The 21,110-nt window shown below is 41.8% G+C and overlaps 2 protein-coding genes across 2 annotated transcripts; both read right to left on the bottom strand.

Annotated features, from left to right (window-relative positions):
* Positions 1 to 1,264: 1,264 nt before the first annotated feature.
* Positions 1,265 to 2,197, bottom strand: LOC311176519 (olfactory receptor 2D3-like; the record flags this gene model as incomplete). Its single annotated transcript, XM_084242102.1, has 1 exon — positions 1,265 to 2,197. One exon carries the CDS (start codon positions 2,195 to 2,197, stop codon positions 1,265 to 1,267), a length of 933 nt encoding a protein of 310 aa, XP_084098228.1.
* A 10,806-nt stretch (positions 2,198 to 13,003) lies between these two features.
* LOC311175321 (olfactory receptor 2D3-like) lies at positions 13,004 to 13,927 on the bottom strand (the record flags this gene model as incomplete). The annotated part of the gene is made up of 1 exon (XM_084240215.1): positions 13,004 to 13,927. The coding sequence occupies one exon, from the start codon at positions 13,925 to 13,927 to the stop codon at positions 13,004 to 13,006; it is 924 nt and encodes a 307-aa protein (XP_084096341.1).
* Between the last annotated feature and the right edge of the window lie 7,183 nt (positions 13,928 to 21,110).

Raw genomic sequence — 21,110 nt, 5'->3', positions numbered from 1 at the left:
TGCAAGCTTAATATTGGTCAGAGGCCATTGTCATGTCACTGTGGTGTTTCCACTGCAGCAGAGGGTGATAGCAGTCAGTTCAGGAGTCTTTCATCCCACAACACAATCTCCATTTTTGGAATGGCTTCATATATGTCAGCCATTCTCTTCTTTTTTTCCAAGGAACTTCAAGGGCACTGGCACAACCAGCCTGCAGAAAAGTGGAGAAGATGTGCCTGAGCAGACACTGTGGTGTGTGGTGTCACCCGGGCTTGTGACCTGAGAGTTCTGGGAAAGTGGCTTTTTGTCTTGTTCCTTTGAGCCACACATTGTCTTTTAGAAAGAAGAGAGTTTCATATGTCAAAATGTTTTCTGGAATACATTCTTTACCTTGTTGTCTACGACCACATAACTTTCTCTTCCCAATGTATAGTAGAATTAACTCCAAGAGTGCTTGGGGACACCTTAAAAATGAAATATAAAACCAAAACAAAATAGGGCCTCCCTGGTGGCGCAGGTGGTTGAGCACAATGCTGTGATGTTGTCTGCAGCCTCTGCAGTACCAGTTCTATCCCCACCAGCTTCGGAGCAACCCACATGGTGCAGCAGACCTCTTCTGACACGCCCGCTACTCCCCTCAGCAGTGTACTTCGTCATTCTGCCTGTTCTGTTCCCCGCTCTGTCTCCGGTGAATCCTCTCACCCTCCCGCGCATCTGGCCTGTACCCCGGTTCTTGTATAAATAAAATAAATCTAAAAAAAAAAAAAACAGACAAGCAAAACAAAATACAAAGCTTACCATAAGAACATTAAAAATATCATTAACACTTTCCCTCTGGCAATGGAAGAGTCTAACATAGGGACATCATCCAAGACCTGTGTGTACCTCTAGGTCACATTGGCAGGGAATAAGCCCACAAGCATGAGTGAAGAAGAACCAGAAGGAAATATCTTTAGGTGAATATGGATTAGAAAACCAATAGCACATCGTATATGAGGATCATCTTTAATGTGCTAATATATTTTATTATATTCATTATCACTTCTTTTATAATACATAAAATCAAAAAATAAAAAGGATGCTTTGAGACTAATAAGTTTGCAACCATAGGGAACAAGCTTGAACAAGAGACATTTGACAATCTGGAAACATCCTGAATGTATAAAGTATCTTTATGACTTTACTGATGAAGCAGTCAAAACAAGAGAAATTTGTTGAAGATGTTGAAGCACTTTCAAACGTCTTTGTTCTTGTCATTGTATCGCAATATGAAGATCATTGTCTCTCACAGGTTCTGTCTTCCAACGAGTTTCCAAAATGCCTCCTTCACTTCTTTGTTCCTCAGGCTGTAAATGAATGGGTTCATCATAGATGTTATGACTGAGTAGAAAACAGAGATCACCTTATCCCCCTCGTTCATTTTCTTGGAATTTGGCCGCATGTAGGTAAATATGGTTGAGCCATAGAAGAACAGAACAACAATGAAATGAGAACCACAGGTAGAAAAGACTTTGAGCCTCCCCTGCCCAGACTGTATTCGAATCACAGTGAAGATAATATTCCAGTAGGAGAACAGAATGAGGGAGACTGGCCCGAGGAGGATTAGCACACCCATTGCAAAGATAACAATCTCAGTTCGGTAAGTTTCTTCAGAAGCCAACTTGAGGAGGGCAGGGGGCTCACAAAAGTAATGATTGATGACATTCTTTCCGTGATATGAGAGACATAATGTAAATGAAGTGTCTATTACAGACACAAACACTCCACTGGCCCAAGATCCCAGGGCCAACTGGACACATAGCCTCTGTGTCATGAGGGTGGGGTAGTGCAGGGGCTTGCAGACAGCGATGTAGCGGTCATAGGACATCACCGCTAAGAGGGAACTCTCCGTGCAACCAGCTACTAGGAAAAAAATCATCTGAATTGAGCACCCAGCAAAGGAGATGGTCTTTCTCGTTACCACCAAATGGACTAGCATCTGGGGGACAATTGTTGTAGAGAAACAAAGATCAGTGAATGACAGGTTTTTAAGGAAAAAGTACATGGGCTTATGAAGCCGACAGTCATTTTGAATTAACACGATGATGAGCAGATTCCCGAGCACAGTGAGCAGGTAGACGATGAGAAACAGCACAAACAGCAGCACCTGGGTGTGTTGATCTGAAGAGAGCCCCAGCAGGATGAACTCAGTCAGATAGGTTCTGTTTTCTGTGCCCATTGATGTGTATTCTGGTCTACACATCAGAATGAACAGAACAATCAATATTTGACAATGATGGAGCACCAAATACTGAAAGTGAAGACGTTATTAAAAATCAAATGCTTTTGACTGGGAAAACATCTTGAAAACATTAAGGCACTTGAGTTTGTAAAGATGAATCCCTATAATCCTCCTGGAGCAATCTGTGAAAGGATGCTATGTTATTACCTGAATGTGAAAAAAATCAAAAGTCCTGTCTCTTAGACAGCTCAGGCTTTTTCTTCTTGTAGCTTGCCTTTCAGTCATTGGGCTCAGCTTTCCTTTCCTCATGAAAGAACCACCACTTAGTTTGTGTTTGCCAGGGATCTTTTTTTTTTTTTTTTAAAGATTTATTTATTTATACAAGAACTGGGGTACAGGCCAGATGCGCGGGAGGGTGAGAGGATTCACCAGATACAGAGCAGGATCAGAATAGGCAGACTGACTGACATACACTGCTGAGGGGAGCAGCACGCGCGGCAGGAGAGGTCTGCTGTGCCATGTGAGACACTTGCAGGCCGGCCGAGATTGAACCCTCACTGCAGAGGCTGAGGACATCTTCACAGTGTGGTGCTCAACTGCCTGCGCCACCAGGGAGGCCCTCCTAGGGATCTTTTACAAACTTACATGTAAGGCAGGAAGTTTAATAGACCACTTTAGATTTCATTATAAGCCTCATTCCTGGTTCTTTACTGATCAGAGCATCGAGGTTTGATGATGTTTTCAAGAATAAGTCATGAGAGGACTTTATGACATGTAGGGTAATGTAAAAGTATGAGGCTTTTCTGCCCTCCCACCATTAGGCTAGATGAGGGAACCCTGTGGTCCTGAATGCGTGCCTGATGGCGGGCACCTTTAGTGGGTATACCTGGGCTGAGACTGAGCTTTTAGGGGCGGCGTCGCTGCGACACCAGCAGAAGCCAAGAACGAACAGAAGCCCAGAAGCAGAAGCAGAGAAGCAGAGAGAACACGAGAGAAGGCCAGAGACCAGATAGAGTGAAGACTAGAGTGAAGAGGCCTGCCAGCCTCCCAGCTCCCCCCAGCACCCTTACCTGCCACGTGCCTGGTAAATCCCAATAAAAGCCTGATCCTCTGGATCAGAAAACCTGCTCTGTATCTGTCCTGACCTTACAATTGGCTTAAGTCGGCAAGATGATCCATGCAGACGGGTATGGAGCCCTCTGAAGACCTCAGGAGTAACAGACTGTGTTTGCCTGTGACAACACTGAAGGCGTCATTGTGGCACAGAAGGTGGACAAGGTCCAGGAGCTACGGGATAAGACCACGCCTGGAGGAGGAGACGACCGAGAGGAGCAGCCAACGACCCCTGAGGCAGCAAGAATCGTCGGGGAAGAGAGGACCGCGATTCGGAGCTCGCCAGTGCTGATGGCAAGGAGAGGCCTAATGGACTTGGACTCATGGACTTGGACTGACAATCCCACCAGAAGGCAGAGAAACTTTGGCAAGTTAATGTAGTTTTGAGACCCTGGGGGAGGATTGTTTGTACACCCTCGGAGATGGGAATCTGGGGGTTGCCAGTGGGCCTCAGCGGCCAAAAGCAGCCTGTGTACTGCCCAGCAGCTAGGCAGAGGAGAAAAGCCAATTTTGAGAAGGCAAAAGCTGGTGCTAGGTTGAGAAGACCTGAGCAGCTGTTAAGTAGCCTTAGTATGCTGAGGACCAGTGAGTCTCGTAAAATCACCTGTGGGTACAGATTTATGGTCAACTAATCTTTGATAAAGGAGCAAAGAATATGCATTGGAGCAAAGAAAGTTTGTTCAATAAATGGTGCTGTGAAAACTGGGTCGCTACATACAAAGGATGAAGCTTGACCACTACCTCACACCATACACAAAAATCAACTCAAAATGGATTAAAGAACTAGACATAAGACCTGAAACCATAAAATACATAGAAGGAAATATAGGCGAAACACTACGTGATATGCACATCAAAGACATCTTTACAGACACATCACCCAAAGCAGTGATAGTGAAGGCAAAGATAAGCAGCTGGGACTACATCAAATTAAAGAGCTTCTGCACAGCAAAAGAGACAATAACAAAAACAAAGAGAAACCCCACCAACTGGGAGAACATTTTTGCACCCAACATTAATGATAAAGGACTTTTCACAAAAATCTGCAAAGAGCTGATGAGACTCAACAATAAAGAAAATAATCCAGTCAAAAAATGGGCGGAAGTGCTAAAAAGAAACTTCTCTGAAGAGGAAATGCAAATGGCCAACAGGCATATGAAAAAATGTTCAACATCACTTGTCATCAGGGAAATGCAAATCAAAACTACCATGAGATACCATCTTACACCAATGAGAATGGCACGTATTAAAAAAAACTAGCAACAACAAATGTTGGCGAGGATGTGGAGAAAAAGGAACTCTCCTGCACTGTTGGTGGGAGTGAAACTGGTCCAACCACTATGGAGAGCTGTGTGGAGATTTCTGGACCTACTAAACATAGAGCTTCCATATGATCCAGCAATTCCACTCCTAGGTATTTACCCAAAGGACACAGAAACATCCATTCCAAAGAGCACCTGCACCCCTATGTTTATAGCAGCACTGTTTACAATAGCTAAGCTTAGGAAACAGCCCAAATGCCCAAAAATAGATGACTGGATCAAGAAGATGTGGTACATATACACCATGGAATATTACTCAGCATTCAAAAAAGATAAACACATGCAATTTGCAGCAACATGGATGGCGCTGGAAGGGATCATGCTCAGCGAAATAAGCCAGAAAGAAAAAGAAAAATACCAGATGGTCTCACTCATAGCAGGAATCTAGAAAACTTAAATAAGGGACCAGGAAAATAAATAACTCTAAGAAAGTGAAAATCAAAATCAACAAACAACTATGAACCAGAGACACTCTATGGGGGGTAGGGGGCGGGGAGGGGAGGGACTGGGGTTAAAATAAGGGGGTTGCAATTGTATGGGGAATATAAAAATAAAATTTATTTTAAATAAAAATCACCTGTGGGTGATGCCCTGCTCGTTCTCGATGAGGGTGAGGAGCTGAGGAACCTGTCCTTGGGGGACGGGTGGGGAACGTGGCTTGGGGTGGAGCCCAAGCCGCATGTAGAGTTTGGATCCCTGACCCATGTGCTTGTGCAGTGGGTTGGCCTGAGTGCAGGGGTCTGTGAGTCGCATTGGTGGCTATGAAGGCCGAGTGTTGGAGCGACCGCAGACAGAAACCCTGAGGGTTGGCGATTACCCCCAACAGTATAGAATCGCCAATCCCGGAGTGAGTGCATCCTGGGGGTGGATGCGTTGTGTGGCTTGTAGACGAGACCACAGCCAGAGAAGGCCAGGAAGCCTGACAGCTCCTTGTGTGTTACAGTAGATGCCGTGAGTGGTTCCCCTTCCTCGTATGAGCAGTGCCTTTGGCAGCAGAAGTGGTGGATTATCTGCTGGTGCCAATAATTGTCTTTTGCCACTAAGTTGGTGCCCTGCCTGGACTTATTTGTGTTCTTTTGTATTACGTATTTTGTTGTTCTATTGTGATTTATATTATTTGTTTTTGTGGGCCATGGCTGCAGTGCTCTCAAAAGAAACATGTGACTTGTGTAGATTGTATGGCAGAAAACCCTGAGGGGGTGGACTGTAGGGTAACGTAAAAGTATCAGGCTTTTCTGCCCTCCCACTATTAGGCTAGATGAGGGAACCCTGCGGTCCTGAATGCGTGCCTGATGGCGGGCACCTGAAGTGGGTACACCTGAGCTAAAACTGGGCTTTTAAGGGCGGCGTCACAGGGACGCCAGCAGAAGCCAAGAATGAACAGAAGAAGAGAAAGCAGAAGCAGAACCATGAGAGAAGCAGAGAGGACGCAAGAGAAGGCCAGAGAGCCCAGACAGAGTGAAGACTAGAGTGAAGAGGCCTGCCAGCCTCCCAGCGTCCCCCAGTACCCCTACCTGCCATGTGCCTGGTAAATCCCAATAAAAGCCTGTAAAAGCTACCAAGGGCTCCAGGACTCCTCCTTTACCCGGTCTGCTGGATCAGAAAACCTGCTCTGTGTCCTTCCTGCACAGAGGAGTTTATGACAGAAGCCAGGATGGTGGAGTCCAGGACAGATTAGACAGCCCACACCCTAATGTAGGAGGGACAGCCCTTCCTGAAGATTGAATGCAGCCAAGATATCTGTCTGGGAATTTGTAGTCTGATTTGGCATAAAAGCTATTCATGCTGCATTTTGCATCTTAATACCTAGTCAGTAGAATATTTGCATCAGTAGGAAATCAGGTACCTTCCCATCCTTTGACTTTAAGCAGACTCACTATTCAATGTCTACACATGGTTGTACCTCAAAAACAAGCAAGCAATAACATGCCTGGAAACAAGCCACCGAGGAGATTAGATAGAGGTAGGAGGGTATTAAGGTCACGGGCAATGGCTGACTAACATCCCTGAGAAGGAAATAGTAATAGTGCAGGGAGTGCCCAGAGGACAGAGAGGTAGGGCAGAAGGGGAGCCCATGGCAGTGCCACCTGAAGTCGAGGGAGGGCAAGCATGGTACACTGGTCAGGTTGGTTTTACACACATGTGTGTGTAGCTGGCCTGGCAGCAGAGGGAAATGTGGTCAGACCAGGGTGGCTCATCACTGGCTAATGAGAAGACAAGTCTGAGCTGATTTCAAGACCACTGGGTGACAGTGAAGTGTCTATTCATAGATTTCACTCCCGACTGGATTTGAACCTGGGATCAGCTTTACCACAGAGGAAGATCCATGGGCTTTGAGGGACCAGGAAGGCAGCCAGGGAGCACATTGAGGAACTGGCAAGACTAAATGGTGAAATAGCTCATACTAGGTCTATAAAATAATAGGTGTCTATAAAAATAGGTCTATAAAAAATTTCAGAGATCAGAAGCCAAATTATTATTATGTGCGTGAATTCTTTTTTTTTTTGTACTTAAGACCTTAACGTTTTTTATTATTTTTATTTATTTTTCTTTATATATTTTATATCATTGTTCATTTTTATTTTTTATTTTATTTTTTATATATTTTTACATCATTTTTCATTTTTGCACAATGTGTGCATTTTCATCTTGGTTATAGTCCCCATACAATTCCCACCCCTCACTTGTTTTAATCCTACTCCCTCCTCCCTGCCACCCGCTAGTGTATCTCTGGTTTACAGTTGCTTGTTGATTTTGATTTTTACTTTATTATAGATAGTCTTTTTCCTGGTCCCTTATTTAGGTTTTTAAATTCCTGCTATGAGTGAGATCATCTGGTATTTTTCTTTTTCTTTCTGGTTTATTTCGCTGAGCATGATCCCTACCAGCTCTATCCATGTTGCTGCAAATTGCATGAGTTTATTTTTTTGATTGCTGAGTAATATTCCATTGTGTATATGGGAATGCAGATGGCCAACAGGCATATGAAAAAATGTTCAACATCACTTGTAATCAGGGAAATGCAAATCAAAACTACAAAATTACACCAGTAAGAATGGCACATATTAAAAAACTAGCAACAACAAATGTTGGCGAGGATGTGGAGAAAAAGGACCTCTCCTGCACTGCTTGTGGGAGTGTAAACTGATCCAACCACTATGGAAAGTTGTGTGGAGATTCCTCAATCTGCTAAAAATGGAGCTTCCATATGATTCAGCAATTCCACTCCTAGGTATTTACCCAAAGGACACAGAAACATTAATTCAAAAGGGCACCTGCATCCCTATATTTATGGCAGCACTATTTATAGTAGCTAGCTATGGAAACACTTGATAAATATGTCCAAAAATAGATGACTGGATCAAATGAATTCTTTTGAAACTGGTTTACAACCACTTTAGTTGGTTATGAAGGAGCAGAGTCCCTCACACACACAGGCACTGCCACATACGTACTTAAAAACTCCAAAGCACTGATATCCTTTCAAAAGCATAGTATCAAATTTGGACAGCATGGCTTTGTTGGTCAGTTTCCTGTAGTGCCAGGGTGGGGAGAGCCCGTGAGGAATCATGCATGATCACCAGGGCTGTGGACAGCATCAGTGGTGATTATTCTACCTTCAGGGGAACTGGAGCAGAACTCAATATGTAGCCCTTTCACTTTTTCATTCTTAGCCCGTGGAATGTATAAGTCATGTAATAGCAACTTGAACACTATAGTCCCAGGGGCAGGAGTAACCCACAAACAATGTTAGAACACACTGAGCTCTCAGTATTTTCTACCTCCCTGACAACATGTGGTAAATTGCAGGAATGTCTCTCTTCCATCTGAGTGAAGCCCTGTGACCCTGGTGGGTGTCACCAACACAGAAGGGAAAGAGAAATAGGGTACAGGAATGAAAGGTCTGAGTACATGAAGTTCTGGGAGTTGAAAAGGGGTCACCAGTTGGAGAGACAATAGATCTTTTGGTTTCTTTGACCTTTCAGCACACAAATGAACACCTCAGAAGGAAACAGGTAGGCAGGTTTCTAAGACCCAGGCATCCAGAGAAGACAGAAAAAAGCTCCTTTCCCAAATATACTGTAGAGTGTGCCTGTAAGAATGGCCCCTGCTCCCAGAACAGACTCCAGAGTGTTGCTGCTGGAGAGTCTTGACTATTCAGTATTTTCCTCCTTCTTACCTGGGGGCTTGGGATTAGGAAGTCCAGTTGAGGGACTGCACACTGAGGACAGTAGAGTGAAATCCAGGGATCCACGTTGCAGATCCAGAGTCTGCTATGAGTTGCTGGTGGTCATCAGTCCTCTGCCCTCACATCTGAGCACCAACTCACCTTTGCAGTGGGCTCCATTTCAAACTCCGACTGTATTGCTGGAGGAGTCAAGCACTAGTTTTTTTGAGAACTAACACTGAATCGAATCCTTTTGTGAGAAGATTCTTGCATGATGAGGCCCTGAGAAATTATGCAAACGGGACCTCCCTAGGGTCTCTCTGGGTCTCTCTGGGTCTCTCTTATCTCCACACACAATGAGATACCATGGGACATGTTGTATTTGTCTTGCAACAATAAATCGAATTCTTTAAATCCTTCTAATTACCAAAAGAAAGCCAAGATTCTATGGGCTCTCATCCTGAAAAGACCCCAGGTTTCATCCGTGTCATCCCTTCTCTCCCTTGGGAGCAGAACCAAGAGTATCAAGACAGACAGCTGAGAATCTTTTCCTTTGAAATCTCAAAAAAGTGAATATTTGCGACTACACTCAGTATATCACTACTGTAATTGTTTACTTTCATTTATTTGCTGATGTAGTGGCCACTTTTAAATAATATCAACAGATCCTAAAAAAATAACAGGTTTGGAAAAAAATTCTTTAATATCAAGTGTTGGAAACATTTGCTAAGCACAGGGACAGAGCCATGTTTGTCTCAGGGATACTTCTGATAGGATGAAAACACAATGTTAAAGTTTCTCAACAATGCTTTATTATTCTTTTCACAAGAAAAATTGTAAGCCCCCTACCATATTGTTCTCTAATTTTCCCCATCCACTTTTTAATTGTAAACACTTTTATAGTTATTAATTTATTGCTTAGAAGCCATTTAAAAATTTCATTAGTTAATTCTTTCCATGTTCTTTCTGTTGTAAAATTTCTATTGAATCTAAACTTCATTCTTTCTGCTTTAGATATATAAGAATTTATCAAGTTTTTAATAATATTTTTAATTTTCTTTCAAGTCACTCATTCTCATATGAAATGTGTAGTTAGTATTTTGTGTTCTTAGAATTACTCAGAGGAATGAGACTAATTTATCCTTCAAAGTGCTCTCTGGTACATCCTTTTGCTTTATCTTTATTCAAGTAATTTTGATAAAAATATGCTTTCAATATTTCACTATACTGAAAAGAAAATTTTACCTTTTTTGAAATTTTACCCTCATATTTTCCACTTAATAAGATTCAAGTTACATAAAATCTAATTTCGTAATTGTTAATATTTGTAAGATTTTTCTGTAGCATTTATAGGATTTGGTAATCTGTTTCTTGAAGGGAAAGGATAAAGGATAAAATCAAGGAGGAATCAGACCTCATTTGGAAGAGCTAGTAAGTCATGATGGCTAGCGTGTCTGTCAAAGTAGACATAGAGTTTGAGGAAATTACCCAATTTCTCATGCTCAGAGGTTAATCAAGTTAAATTACATTATCGGATCCATTATCTACACTAACGTTCAGGTACCACCGCTATCAGTAAGGACCCATCAGTCCTCAATGTTGTAAAGAAGTTAAGAATTATTAAGGGAGGGGCCACCCTGGTGGCATGGGCAGTTGAGGGCAGCGCTGTCAAGCTCTGCAGCGCGGGTTCGATCCCGGCAGGCTGGCGAGAATTCCACGTGGCACGGCAGACCTCCCCTGACTCCCCCGCTGCTCCCCTCAACAGTGTATTTTGGTCCTTCTGCCTGTTCTGCTCCCTGCTCTGTCTCTGGTGGATTCTGTCACCCTCCCACGCCTCTGGCTTGTGCCCCAGCGCTTGCATAAATAAATAAATCTTTAAAAGTAAAATAAAATAAAATATCCTTGCATCCCTGGGAAAAATCTCACTTGATTACGGCGTATAATCCTTGTGATTGGGTCTCCCTGGTGGCACAAGAGTTTGAACACAGCACTATGAAGCGGTCCGCAGCCTCTGTGGCACTAGTTTGATCCCCGGCCGGCCAGGGAGCAACCCACATGGCACAGCAGACCTCTCCTGACTCGCCTCCTGCTCCCCTCAGCAGTGGGCTTCTGCCTTCCTGCTGAGTCAGGCACTGCTGAAGTCTATTGCTTCATTTACAGCTGTTGCTTTTTTCTCTTTCTTTTCTTTCTCTTTGGTCAGCAGATGCTTCCCTCTGATATCGAATGTGGGTGGGGGAATCTCCTGCCAGTGGGAAACCATCAGGCACTTGTCTTTCCTTCTATCTCAAATCTACCTGGTGCTTATCTTACTGTCTGTTTCAATATTACAGAAGGGTTAATCTAACTTACATGAAAAATCTATAGCTATGCCTCTATAGGGTTATGATTACTGTTTGGAAGAACTATGATTAAAATCCCATAGATCACTATTAAAATAACTGGTTCCTATATTGATGGAATTAATAATGGACGAAATACAAAATCAGATGACTACAGATTAAAATTGCTTGGGACAAGATGAAGAGTTTGTGGATATGTCTTTATTATTATTGGTGGAATGGATTGAGCCCTCTGGCAATCAGTGAGCTATCCAGGGACTTATCACTTAATGGTGGGTACCAGTAAGAAAATGACATCTCAGAAAAGTGGAAGCAGAATTTGCTCTTCCATTTTTCTTATTCCACAAGAGGAAGAAACATACTTTTGTTTGATTGTAGGATTGTTTGATTGTAAATCCAAAAGAGAAATTTAAAAGAAATGTCCTTGTTCTACTCTCTGAGTCCCAGTCCGTGGGGAGCACGCCTACTCCTCCACATGCATTTCCCCACCATCAAGCATGTTGCCTCCACACAGTTCTCTGCTTTCCCCAGGGCCACCAGCAGAGGCTGGCCATGTAGTGGTACCACAATTTACACCATGGTCTCCTTCCCCTGACCGCAGCCTGCAGGTGCATCTGTCTCTCCCCCACTTCTTGTTTCAGTGAAGTATGAATCTCCTCTGTGTCCCTTCTGGTGCAGTCTGCCTGGTCTCTGATGTCTATCACATGTTCAATTTCACCCCAAGTCATGGGATTCTCTGGTTCCAGTATTTCACCGCTTAACCTAAATGGTCCTCTGGAGAGTGAAGCAGGAACTGGGAATATTCCTACAAGCCAATGAATTGTTGGGTCATAGAAGGGTATTAAGTTTCACCTAATGCCTGGAGTTAGCCTTTAGATGAGGATGGGTAAGAGACAGCAGGGTACCATATTCCAAATGAGAATCATGCTCTGTGAACACTGGTGAGAATCAATGTGTACATCAGGGTGGTGCTTTTGCAACAACAAAGGGTTATAGCAGAGACAGGAAAAACTGAAAGGTCTATTTCATCCAAAAAAGCATTCTCCATTTTGAGGATTGCTTCTCTTTTCAGTTATTCTCTTCTGCCACCATAAAGGAGAAGTTAATGAGTACTGGCGCAATCAAACCCAAGAGGGGTGAGCATGTATGAGTGGAGCATTATGTCCCAGGGGGGTCTGATATGAGACTTCTGATATGGCCAGATTGGTTCTCAATTCTAGCTCCTTCAAACCAGCAATTGTCCTCGGAGGGAAGCAGTGTCCGTTAACCAATGTGGAATGTGGCATAAGATACTGTGTTGCCCCTGACAACATCTCCCTCATAAGTGGCCGAATTAGCTATAGTAGCTTTGGGGCCTCTCTAGCACAATGAAAAAAAAAATCCAATATCAGAGTTTCATGATTAAAAAAAACCTGACATTTTGTCATAATAAATTGTGGAGCCCAGCATAATGACATTAGATAGGATTGCAGAATTTGTAGATGGCTATAAATTATGCTGGCATGGGATAATTCTGCAAATAATTGCAGAGATTAGAGAAAAAAAACTGTCCTGGGTGAAAATGGATTGGCAATAATTAACCAGTAAAAAATCCAATTATTTTGAGGGTTTTCAATCTCTGTTTATATATTAGCAAAATGTTGTCACGAGGTAGGAACATTGGAGAATAGCGACTAAGCTTGAATAAGATAGCATTACACAAACCTGAAAACATTCCTAAGATACTAAGTTTTTAATATTAGCATTATTGGTGCCTCAGACTAGGGTGGTAGAGGAATCTGCTAATGATATTGAACGGCTTGGAAAGTGTTTCATTTTTCTGATTTTTATATCAATATAAAGGTTCTCCTTCTGAGAGGATCTATCTTCCAAATACTTTCTTAAATGCCTCCTTCACATCCTTGTTCCGTAGACTGTAAATGAACGGGTTTAGCATGGATGTTATCACTGAATAGAACACAGAGACCATCTTATCCCATTTATTTTTTTTCTTGGTGTTAGGTTGCATATAGGTATATATTGTTGAGCTATAGATCAAGACAACAACAATGAGATGAGGACCACAGGTAGAAAAGACTTTGAGCCTCCCCTCCCCTGACTTCATCCACACTACCGTGGAAATAACGTTCCAGTAGGAGAAGAGGATGAGGGACACAGGACCGAGGAGGATTAGCACACCCATGGCAAAGATGGCCAGCTCAGCAGTGTAGGTTTCTTCTGAAGCCAGCTTCAGTAGGGCAGGAGGTTCACAAAAATAATGATTAATTACATTCTGGTCCATATAGGGGAGATATAAAGTAAAGGTGCTGTCTACTACAGACACCAGTGCTCCACAGGCCCAGGACCCAAGGACAAGCTGGAAACAAATCCTCTGGGTCATGAGGGTGGAGTAGTGCAGGGGCTTGCAGATAGCTATGTAGCGGTCATAGGACATCACTGCTAGGAGTGAACTCTCTGTACATCCAACCAAAAGGAAAAAAGCCATCTGCATTGAGCATCTAGTAAAGGAAATTGCTTTTTTCTTGGCCAACAAATGGAATAGCATCTGGGGGACAATCACCGTAGAGAAACAGAGATCAACAAATGACAGATTTTTAAGGAAAAAGTACATGGGTGTATGAAGTCGAGAGTCAAGTTGGAGCAGCATCATGATGAGCAGATTCCCGAGCACAGTGAGCAGGTAAACGATGAGAAAGAGCACAAACAGCAGCACCTGGGTATGTTGATCTGAAGAGAGCCCCAGCAGGATGAACTCAGTCAGATAGGTTCTGTTTTCTGTGCCCATTGATGTGTATTACAGTCTACATGTCAGAATAAATACAGCAAACAACAGTTGATTATGATGAAATACCAAACCCTAAAAGTAAATCTCTCATTGGAACAAGAAATGCAACAGATTCAAGAAAATTCTTGCAAACATAAGATATTTGATTTTCGAAAGATTCCACATTCCCATATTTCTACTAAAACCATCAAATTTGAAGTACAGTAAAACCAGGAATGTGCCTTTTTGCTGATCATAGTTTTGTCATTCAGGAATTGTGTACAAATGTCAAGAAATATCTTAGAGAATATTGTATGTTATTCATCCGATACAAAGAAAAGGGAAGATACAAAGGGACATAACATTTTATCCCTTTAGTAGAAAGCCCAGGCTTTTCTGTTTTCTATTCAGCTGGTACTTTAGTTTTCATTCTATCAATAGAGTCAATAAGTAAATTTTCTTTTGCGTTCCCAAGGGATCTCTTAATCATGATTCCAAGTAGGAAGTGAAATTTAAGAGACCATTTTATTACATTGAAATCCACAGTCCTGATTTTTTCTGAATTCTTCACCAGATCAGAGAATTAAGTCTCCAGGACAGAAGAGCAAGGCTTGATGGCACTTCATTATCACCGAACCAAGAAGGCAGAGATAACCATAGACTTAGGAAGCACTACACACTATGGTAACAGGAGGGCCTTTCCTGGAGACTGAATGCAGCTGCAATAGCTGTCTGTATAGATACAAATGTCCTAGCTGACATCATGGCATTGTGCATATTCATGCTTCAGTTTGTATCACAATATACAATCAGTAGGCTAGGTATGTCAGTAAGAAATATGGCACGGGTCAAATGCTCTAAAGCTAGCAGGCACACCATTCGATGCCTACATGTTGTTGCACATTAAGAACAAGCATGTAATAACATGGCTGGAAACAAGCTACTGTGGAGACTAGATAGAGATGGGAGGGTAGTAAGGTCCAGGGCAATGGCTGGATAACATCACCGAGAAAGAAATAGTACTAGTCCTGGGACTGCCCAGAGGATAGAGAGTCAGAGCAGAAGGGGAGCCCATGGCAGCACCACCTGAAGTCAAGGGAGGGCAGGGATGGCACACCTGTCAGCCTGGTTTTCACACACAAGGATGTGTGTGTAGCTGGCAGCAGAGGGAAATGTGGTCGGGTCTGTGTGGCTCATCACTGGCTACGAGAAGACAAGCCTGAGCTGGTTTCGAGACCCCTGGGTGACAGCGAAGTCTATTCATGGATTCTCCCCTAGACTGGATTTGAACCTGGGATCAGCTTTCACATAGAGGAAGGTCCAAGGGCTTTGAGGGACCAGGAAGGCAAAGTCAGAGAACAAATTGGGGAACTGGGAAAATTTAATGAGAAATAGCTTGTTTTTTGATGCAGTGAAAGAAAATACACAAGAGGACAATTAAAAAAAATGTTCAGACATCAATAGCCTTCAGTCAGATTACACCTCAATCAGATTACACCTCAGTGGGTAATAAATAATGGGGTTTCACCCAATTATATTAAAATTAAAATAGAAAACAAAATACCAGGTCTTGTAATCATGTAACTAAGTATAGTTTTCAGAAAACATTTGCTTCAATTTTTTTTTAAAGATTTTTTTTTAAAGATTTATTTATTTATTTATTTATACATGCACTGGGTACAGTCAGAAGCGCAGGAGGGTGAGAGAATTCACCAGAGCCAGAGCAGGGAGCAGAACAGACAGACCGGTGAAATTCACTGCTGGAGGGAGCAGCAGGTGTGGCAGGAGAGGTCTGCGCGCCATGTGGGACCCCTCACCCAGTGGCTGGGTATTGAACCGGCGCTGCAGAGGCTGCGGGCAGCCTCGCAACCCAGCGCTCAACCCAGCTGCGCCACTGGGGAGGCCCTGCTTCAATTTGTTTTACATGTATGTGTATGTGTGCTTTATTGTGATTGTGTGTGTGTTGTTGTGAGTGTGTAAACTGAGTGCCTTATTGTGGGTCATTAACAAGGTGCCTATACCCACGGAAGAATATTTCTCCATGTAGAGAGCTTAAGAACAAACAGAATAGGGGCCTCCCTGGTGGCGCAAGGGGTTAAGCACCACTCTATGAAGTAATCCACAGCCTCTGCAGCATGAGTTCCATCCCCAGTCGGCCAGGGAGAAACCCACATGGTGCAGCAGACCTCTCCTGTCTCACCTGCTGCTCCCCTCAGCAGTGTATTTCAGTCAGTCTGCCTGCTCTGTTCCCTACTCTGTCTCGGATGGGTCCTCTCACCTCCAGCATCTCTGGCCTGTACCCCAGCTCTTGTATGCATAAATAAATAAATCTTAAAAAAAAAAGAACAAACAGAATAACATCACTGACATAATTTTCCAATAACTTTAAGTACATTTTTTCACTGCTTCATTATGAAAAGTATATACTGAAATAATTGTGCATTTTCATGTGTACTTTTTGCTGAGTATTGACTTTTGTACACATGTTTTAAAGTTATGTATTATACATGATTGTTTACAAGTGTCTCCCTGTCCACCTGCTAAGCATCTTCAAGGTAGAAATCCTATTTCAACCCATATGTCTGGGTCACCTGGCATATATCAATAATAAATGTTGGAGAAATGTTCACTGACTGATCAAATTGATGAATAAATGATTGAAAGCATCCAGGAAGGACCAGAGTCCTCCTCATACACAGGCACTGTGACACACACGTGCACTTAAGGACTCCAAAGCACTAATCATCTCATCTAATGCACATTGTGAAATCTGGAAGGCACAGCTCATGATGGTCTGGCTTTGTAGATTCTGTGAGGCACTGAGACCACCTGGGCTACCTGGATAGTTGAGAAGGCATCAGTGGAAACTGTTGTTCTTCCAGTGGAAACAGGAACAGACCCTCAATGTGCAATTTTGTTTTCTTTTTCATTCTTAGCCCCAGGGAGTGTATGCAAGGTGGTAAGCACCTGAATACTAGGGTGTTGGGGGAGGGAGTGTCCACACCCAATGTTAGCACTCACTGAGCGCTCCATACACAGTGGGAGGCAAATTGCAGGAATTTCTCTCTTGTGTCCTAGTGAAGCCCTGTGACCCCGGTGGGTAGGTGGGTATCACCAACAGAGCAGGGGAGACTGAAAGAGGAAGAGAATAGCCAGTAACAGGAATGAAGGGTCCGAGTACAGGAAGTTCTGGGAGTTGAAAAGGGGTGACTGGTTGGAGAGACAATAGATCTTTTGGTTTCTCTGAACTTTCAGCACACCAAGGACACCTCAGGAGGAGCCCATTAGGAACATTCTAAGACTGAGAAATCTAGACTGTGGATTATAAAAATAATAATGGCCTTAATCCCCAAATAGACTCAACATTTTTATTCTGGTCCTTTCCCTACCTTCCTCCTTACCTGGACACCTAGGTTGATTGTGCTCTAGAAATGAGGAAGCACAGGTGAGGGAACCTCACACGGGGTAGAGGAGAGTGAAATCCTGAGACCTGCGCTGCTGCAGGTCAGAGTTTGGTATTAGGTCCCAGTGACGATCAGTCCTCTCTCTTAACACACGGGCATGAGCTGGGCTCTCGCTGGACTCCATTTTAAACTCAGATTATGGTCTTAGATGAATTAAACATATATTTTTTGAGGACCAGGATTGAACTGAATCTTTTTGTGAGAGAATTCTTGAAAGATGAGGCCCTGAGAGATTATGCAAACAGGACATCCCTGGGGCTCTCCTTGTGCAAGCTCCTCTGTGATCTCTGCACACAATGAGATACCCTGGGACACCTTGTGATTTTTCATAAACAAGACTGAATTCTGTGAATCACCTCTAATTCCCAATCTTTCTCTAAACAAGGAAAAATTCTGTAAGTTATGGGTTGAGACAAATAAAAAAATCCATCCATTCAGTCCTTGCTTCTTGGCAGCTGAGTCAAGGGTATAAAGTGAATGGAAGTAGATATTTGTACTTGCTTTACTTTAAATTGCCAGAAGTAAAAATTTCCACTGTCCCTCAATACTTCTCTAATAATGACTTTAAAATATTATTATTTAAGCAGGTAGCAATAGTCATTTGAAAAATGCTAACTTGGAAAATAAGAGGTTTGAGAAAATATTTGTAATAATACAGTATTTAAACTGTAGGCCAAACAGGGGCAGATCCATAATTTTCTGAGGCAAGGTCGTGTTGTATTTTCTCATCATTGTTTCTTTTTATCTGAATGATATTATAACACTTTATCATAGTGGTTATTATATTTTCCCCATTCACCTTTTCTTTTCCTTCTAGCAGTAATATCATTTGAATTTATTGCTAAGCAGTAACTTAAACATTTTATCAGTCAAACATTTCCATATTTTCCATTGTAATTTTTCTCTTGGAACCAAGTTTCATTACTTCCATTAAAGATATTTGATAAAAGTTTTCAATTCCTTTTGTCAATTTTTTCCTCCTTGCCTTTTCAATCAAATTGCCATTTGTTTTGTTTTGTTATTACATTATTACTTTCCCGTCTTATAGAAAAATATAGCAGATTTTTCTAAGGTCAATTGGAGTTGAATTAAGTTAAGAATCTAACTTCGGTCTAACAATAAAGCCATCTCTATTACCTTTTATTGGAACATTTCCCAATATGTGAACTTGGCTCCAGGTAAATTTCTTCAAAGAAAGCTACTATTCTAGCTTAAAATTAAAATTTTAGGGGGAAACATGAGGGCTTGTGGAAATGTCCCCATTAATAGTGATGGATTTGGATTTAGTCCTCTAGCACTCAGTGAATTATCAAAAACCATGTCCATGGAGATGGTAACTACCAGGTATGAAAATAAATGTCTTTGTATAATATGGGGCCTTTTAATGTGAAGAATAGCAACTGATGTGTGACAGTTGCAATAAAGCAGTATTGGCAGTTGCAAAATCTCCATTACTTTCTCCACATTTGGCAAATCTGATTAGAGAGGAAGTGTCACTATGTTGAAATGGAGCTGTGTTTAACGTCACCTGCCGTGACAGACTGCAGTAACAAGAATTCAAAGGCACTGCCAGATAGGATGGTCAGGCAGAATTATTATGCCTTCTATCCCCCCAGCCCCACACCACCTTCTATCTATGCCGGGGACCAGCCTCGGCAAAATGTCATGTCAGGGGTTCCTGAAAGGATGAGATGGCGTCGGCGAATACGAAAGGACTGAGCGGAAGGGGATGAGGTAGAATGAGGAGACACTCACACTTGGTGAGGTGCTAGTATCTTCTCTCTAGAAGCTCAGCAGTTTCTTTATTTATACATTTTTTGCAAGCAGTGAGATTACATTATCATGTGCCTAGAAACAAAGCAGACACAATCAGTGCATCTCTTTTTCCATAGGCTTTTGGCCACTACGTGCTCTCAGTAAGAAGGCAACCTTCAAGGTTAATAAAAAACTAAGCCTTACACTAAAACTCATTGTTTCAGCTAAACAATAACCTAAGACAGTAGATAGCCACCAGTATATCCCTATCAGCCAAAGCCTAAGCAAGAAAAGACTTTTTTTTATTTGCGTGGCCTTCAGCCGGGGACCGGCTGCTACTCAGCTATCAGAACTTTTTCTACCTAGAAACTCCTAACTCAAATAGCTTCATTTAAAAACTTTTCCAAGAAACTTCAAAAGAAGACAAAAGAAGGACCCACTACAACTGTTGTGCTGGATTGCTTGTCAGGCATGCACAACAAACTGTCTCCCATTGTCAAGTGGGCCAAACTGCCCAACAACTAATTTCTAAACAGACAATTTTCCGTGCCATTTACTTACAGTATGCTGATACATATAATTTATTGCCTAATATGCTTTTTGATAAATTTTTCTCTCTCTATGACCAAGAACAAAAAGCAAAGGTATGTCAGATCTTCAGCCCCATGTTGTGAGGCCCTTTCTCTTAGCTGCTTGTCAGTATCCTATCTGGCTGGGGCAACAATGCCCCCTGCAGCATCACCGGCATATCTACCTCATAAAAGAATGAGACCTTGATGAAAATATAAATGAAAACTACACTTTAAATGTACATTTTGGTTTATTAGGAACTGAAATTGGCAATTGAAGGTATAAATTTGCCTCTTTTTTTTTAAGATTTATTTTTAAATCTTTAAAGTGATTGAATAACTTCTTAACTGGTTATGTTTCTGTTTTAAGACAGCAGAAAATTGGCAGAGGAATATATGCTCAGTCAAGAGTGAATAAAAATAGAAATACTTGACGGAAACAAAGAGGAGATGGTGTCTGGTTAGAGAAACATTTAATACCATGTGAATACTGATAAACCACCAAAATCTTCCATGAATCAGACAAGTCCTCGGTGAATCAGGGATACTGAACCCACAGGCTAAAAGTAACAATTGTAGATATTTACAATGCTAATAACATTGTTCACAAAATAGTCTCTACAGGAGATAAAATGAAGTGTCAATAGAAATACAGAAAAGAGAATGTTATATCTTTTCTAATTCAAAACATCAGATAAAAAATAGCAAGAAAGAAGAGGTCTAAATATATAACCAATAAGGTAGATATTACAAATACATATCAAACTATAAATCATCATAACAAACATCATTCAAGTGAACATAGAATATTGTTACAAACACAATCTCCATAAATTTCAATGACTAGTTATAATACAAACAGTGCATGTATGTAGTGGCCTATTGGGAGTGGAGAAAATAGGTTGAAGGGGACACACAGATTTGCCACACTTCTCTGACTAGATACTATTTCACAGGGCAATTTTTTAACCAGGTAAATATTTTACATAACCATAGAATGAAATTAAAAATTTAAAAGCAATTCTTAAAAACTGAAAGCAGTTTGTGCTGTGTGCATGGAAAGAAAACAAAGGCATAGTGTATTGCCGCCAACAGGAACTGGGATTTTTGGTAAAAGCCAAGGGGATGAGATTGGGGAAGAGTAGATGAGGCTCTCAGTGGTGATACATAAAAATGTTTTTTATATGTATGTATATAGGTTATATAAAATGTTGTGACTACATCATGCATTAAAAAAGGGGGGCTATTATTTGCTTCTGTGTGAAGAATGGTATTGGGGAGACAAGTTAGTAACCTGCTATAATAATTGTTCAGGGCAGAGAGGATGATAATTTGAACCAGAATGGAATATTTGAGTAATTAGCACTGTTAAATCTGGGATGTACTCAGCATAAAGGCAAAAGCAAAAAACCCACC

This window comes from Talpa europaea (assembly GCF_964194135.1).
Source record: "Talpa europaea genome assembly, chromosome: 1".
Taxonomy (NCBI): Eukaryota; Metazoa; Chordata; class Mammalia; order Eulipotyphla; family Talpidae; genus Talpa; species Talpa europaea.
This window is presented reverse-complemented; position numbering and strand designations above follow the sequence as displayed.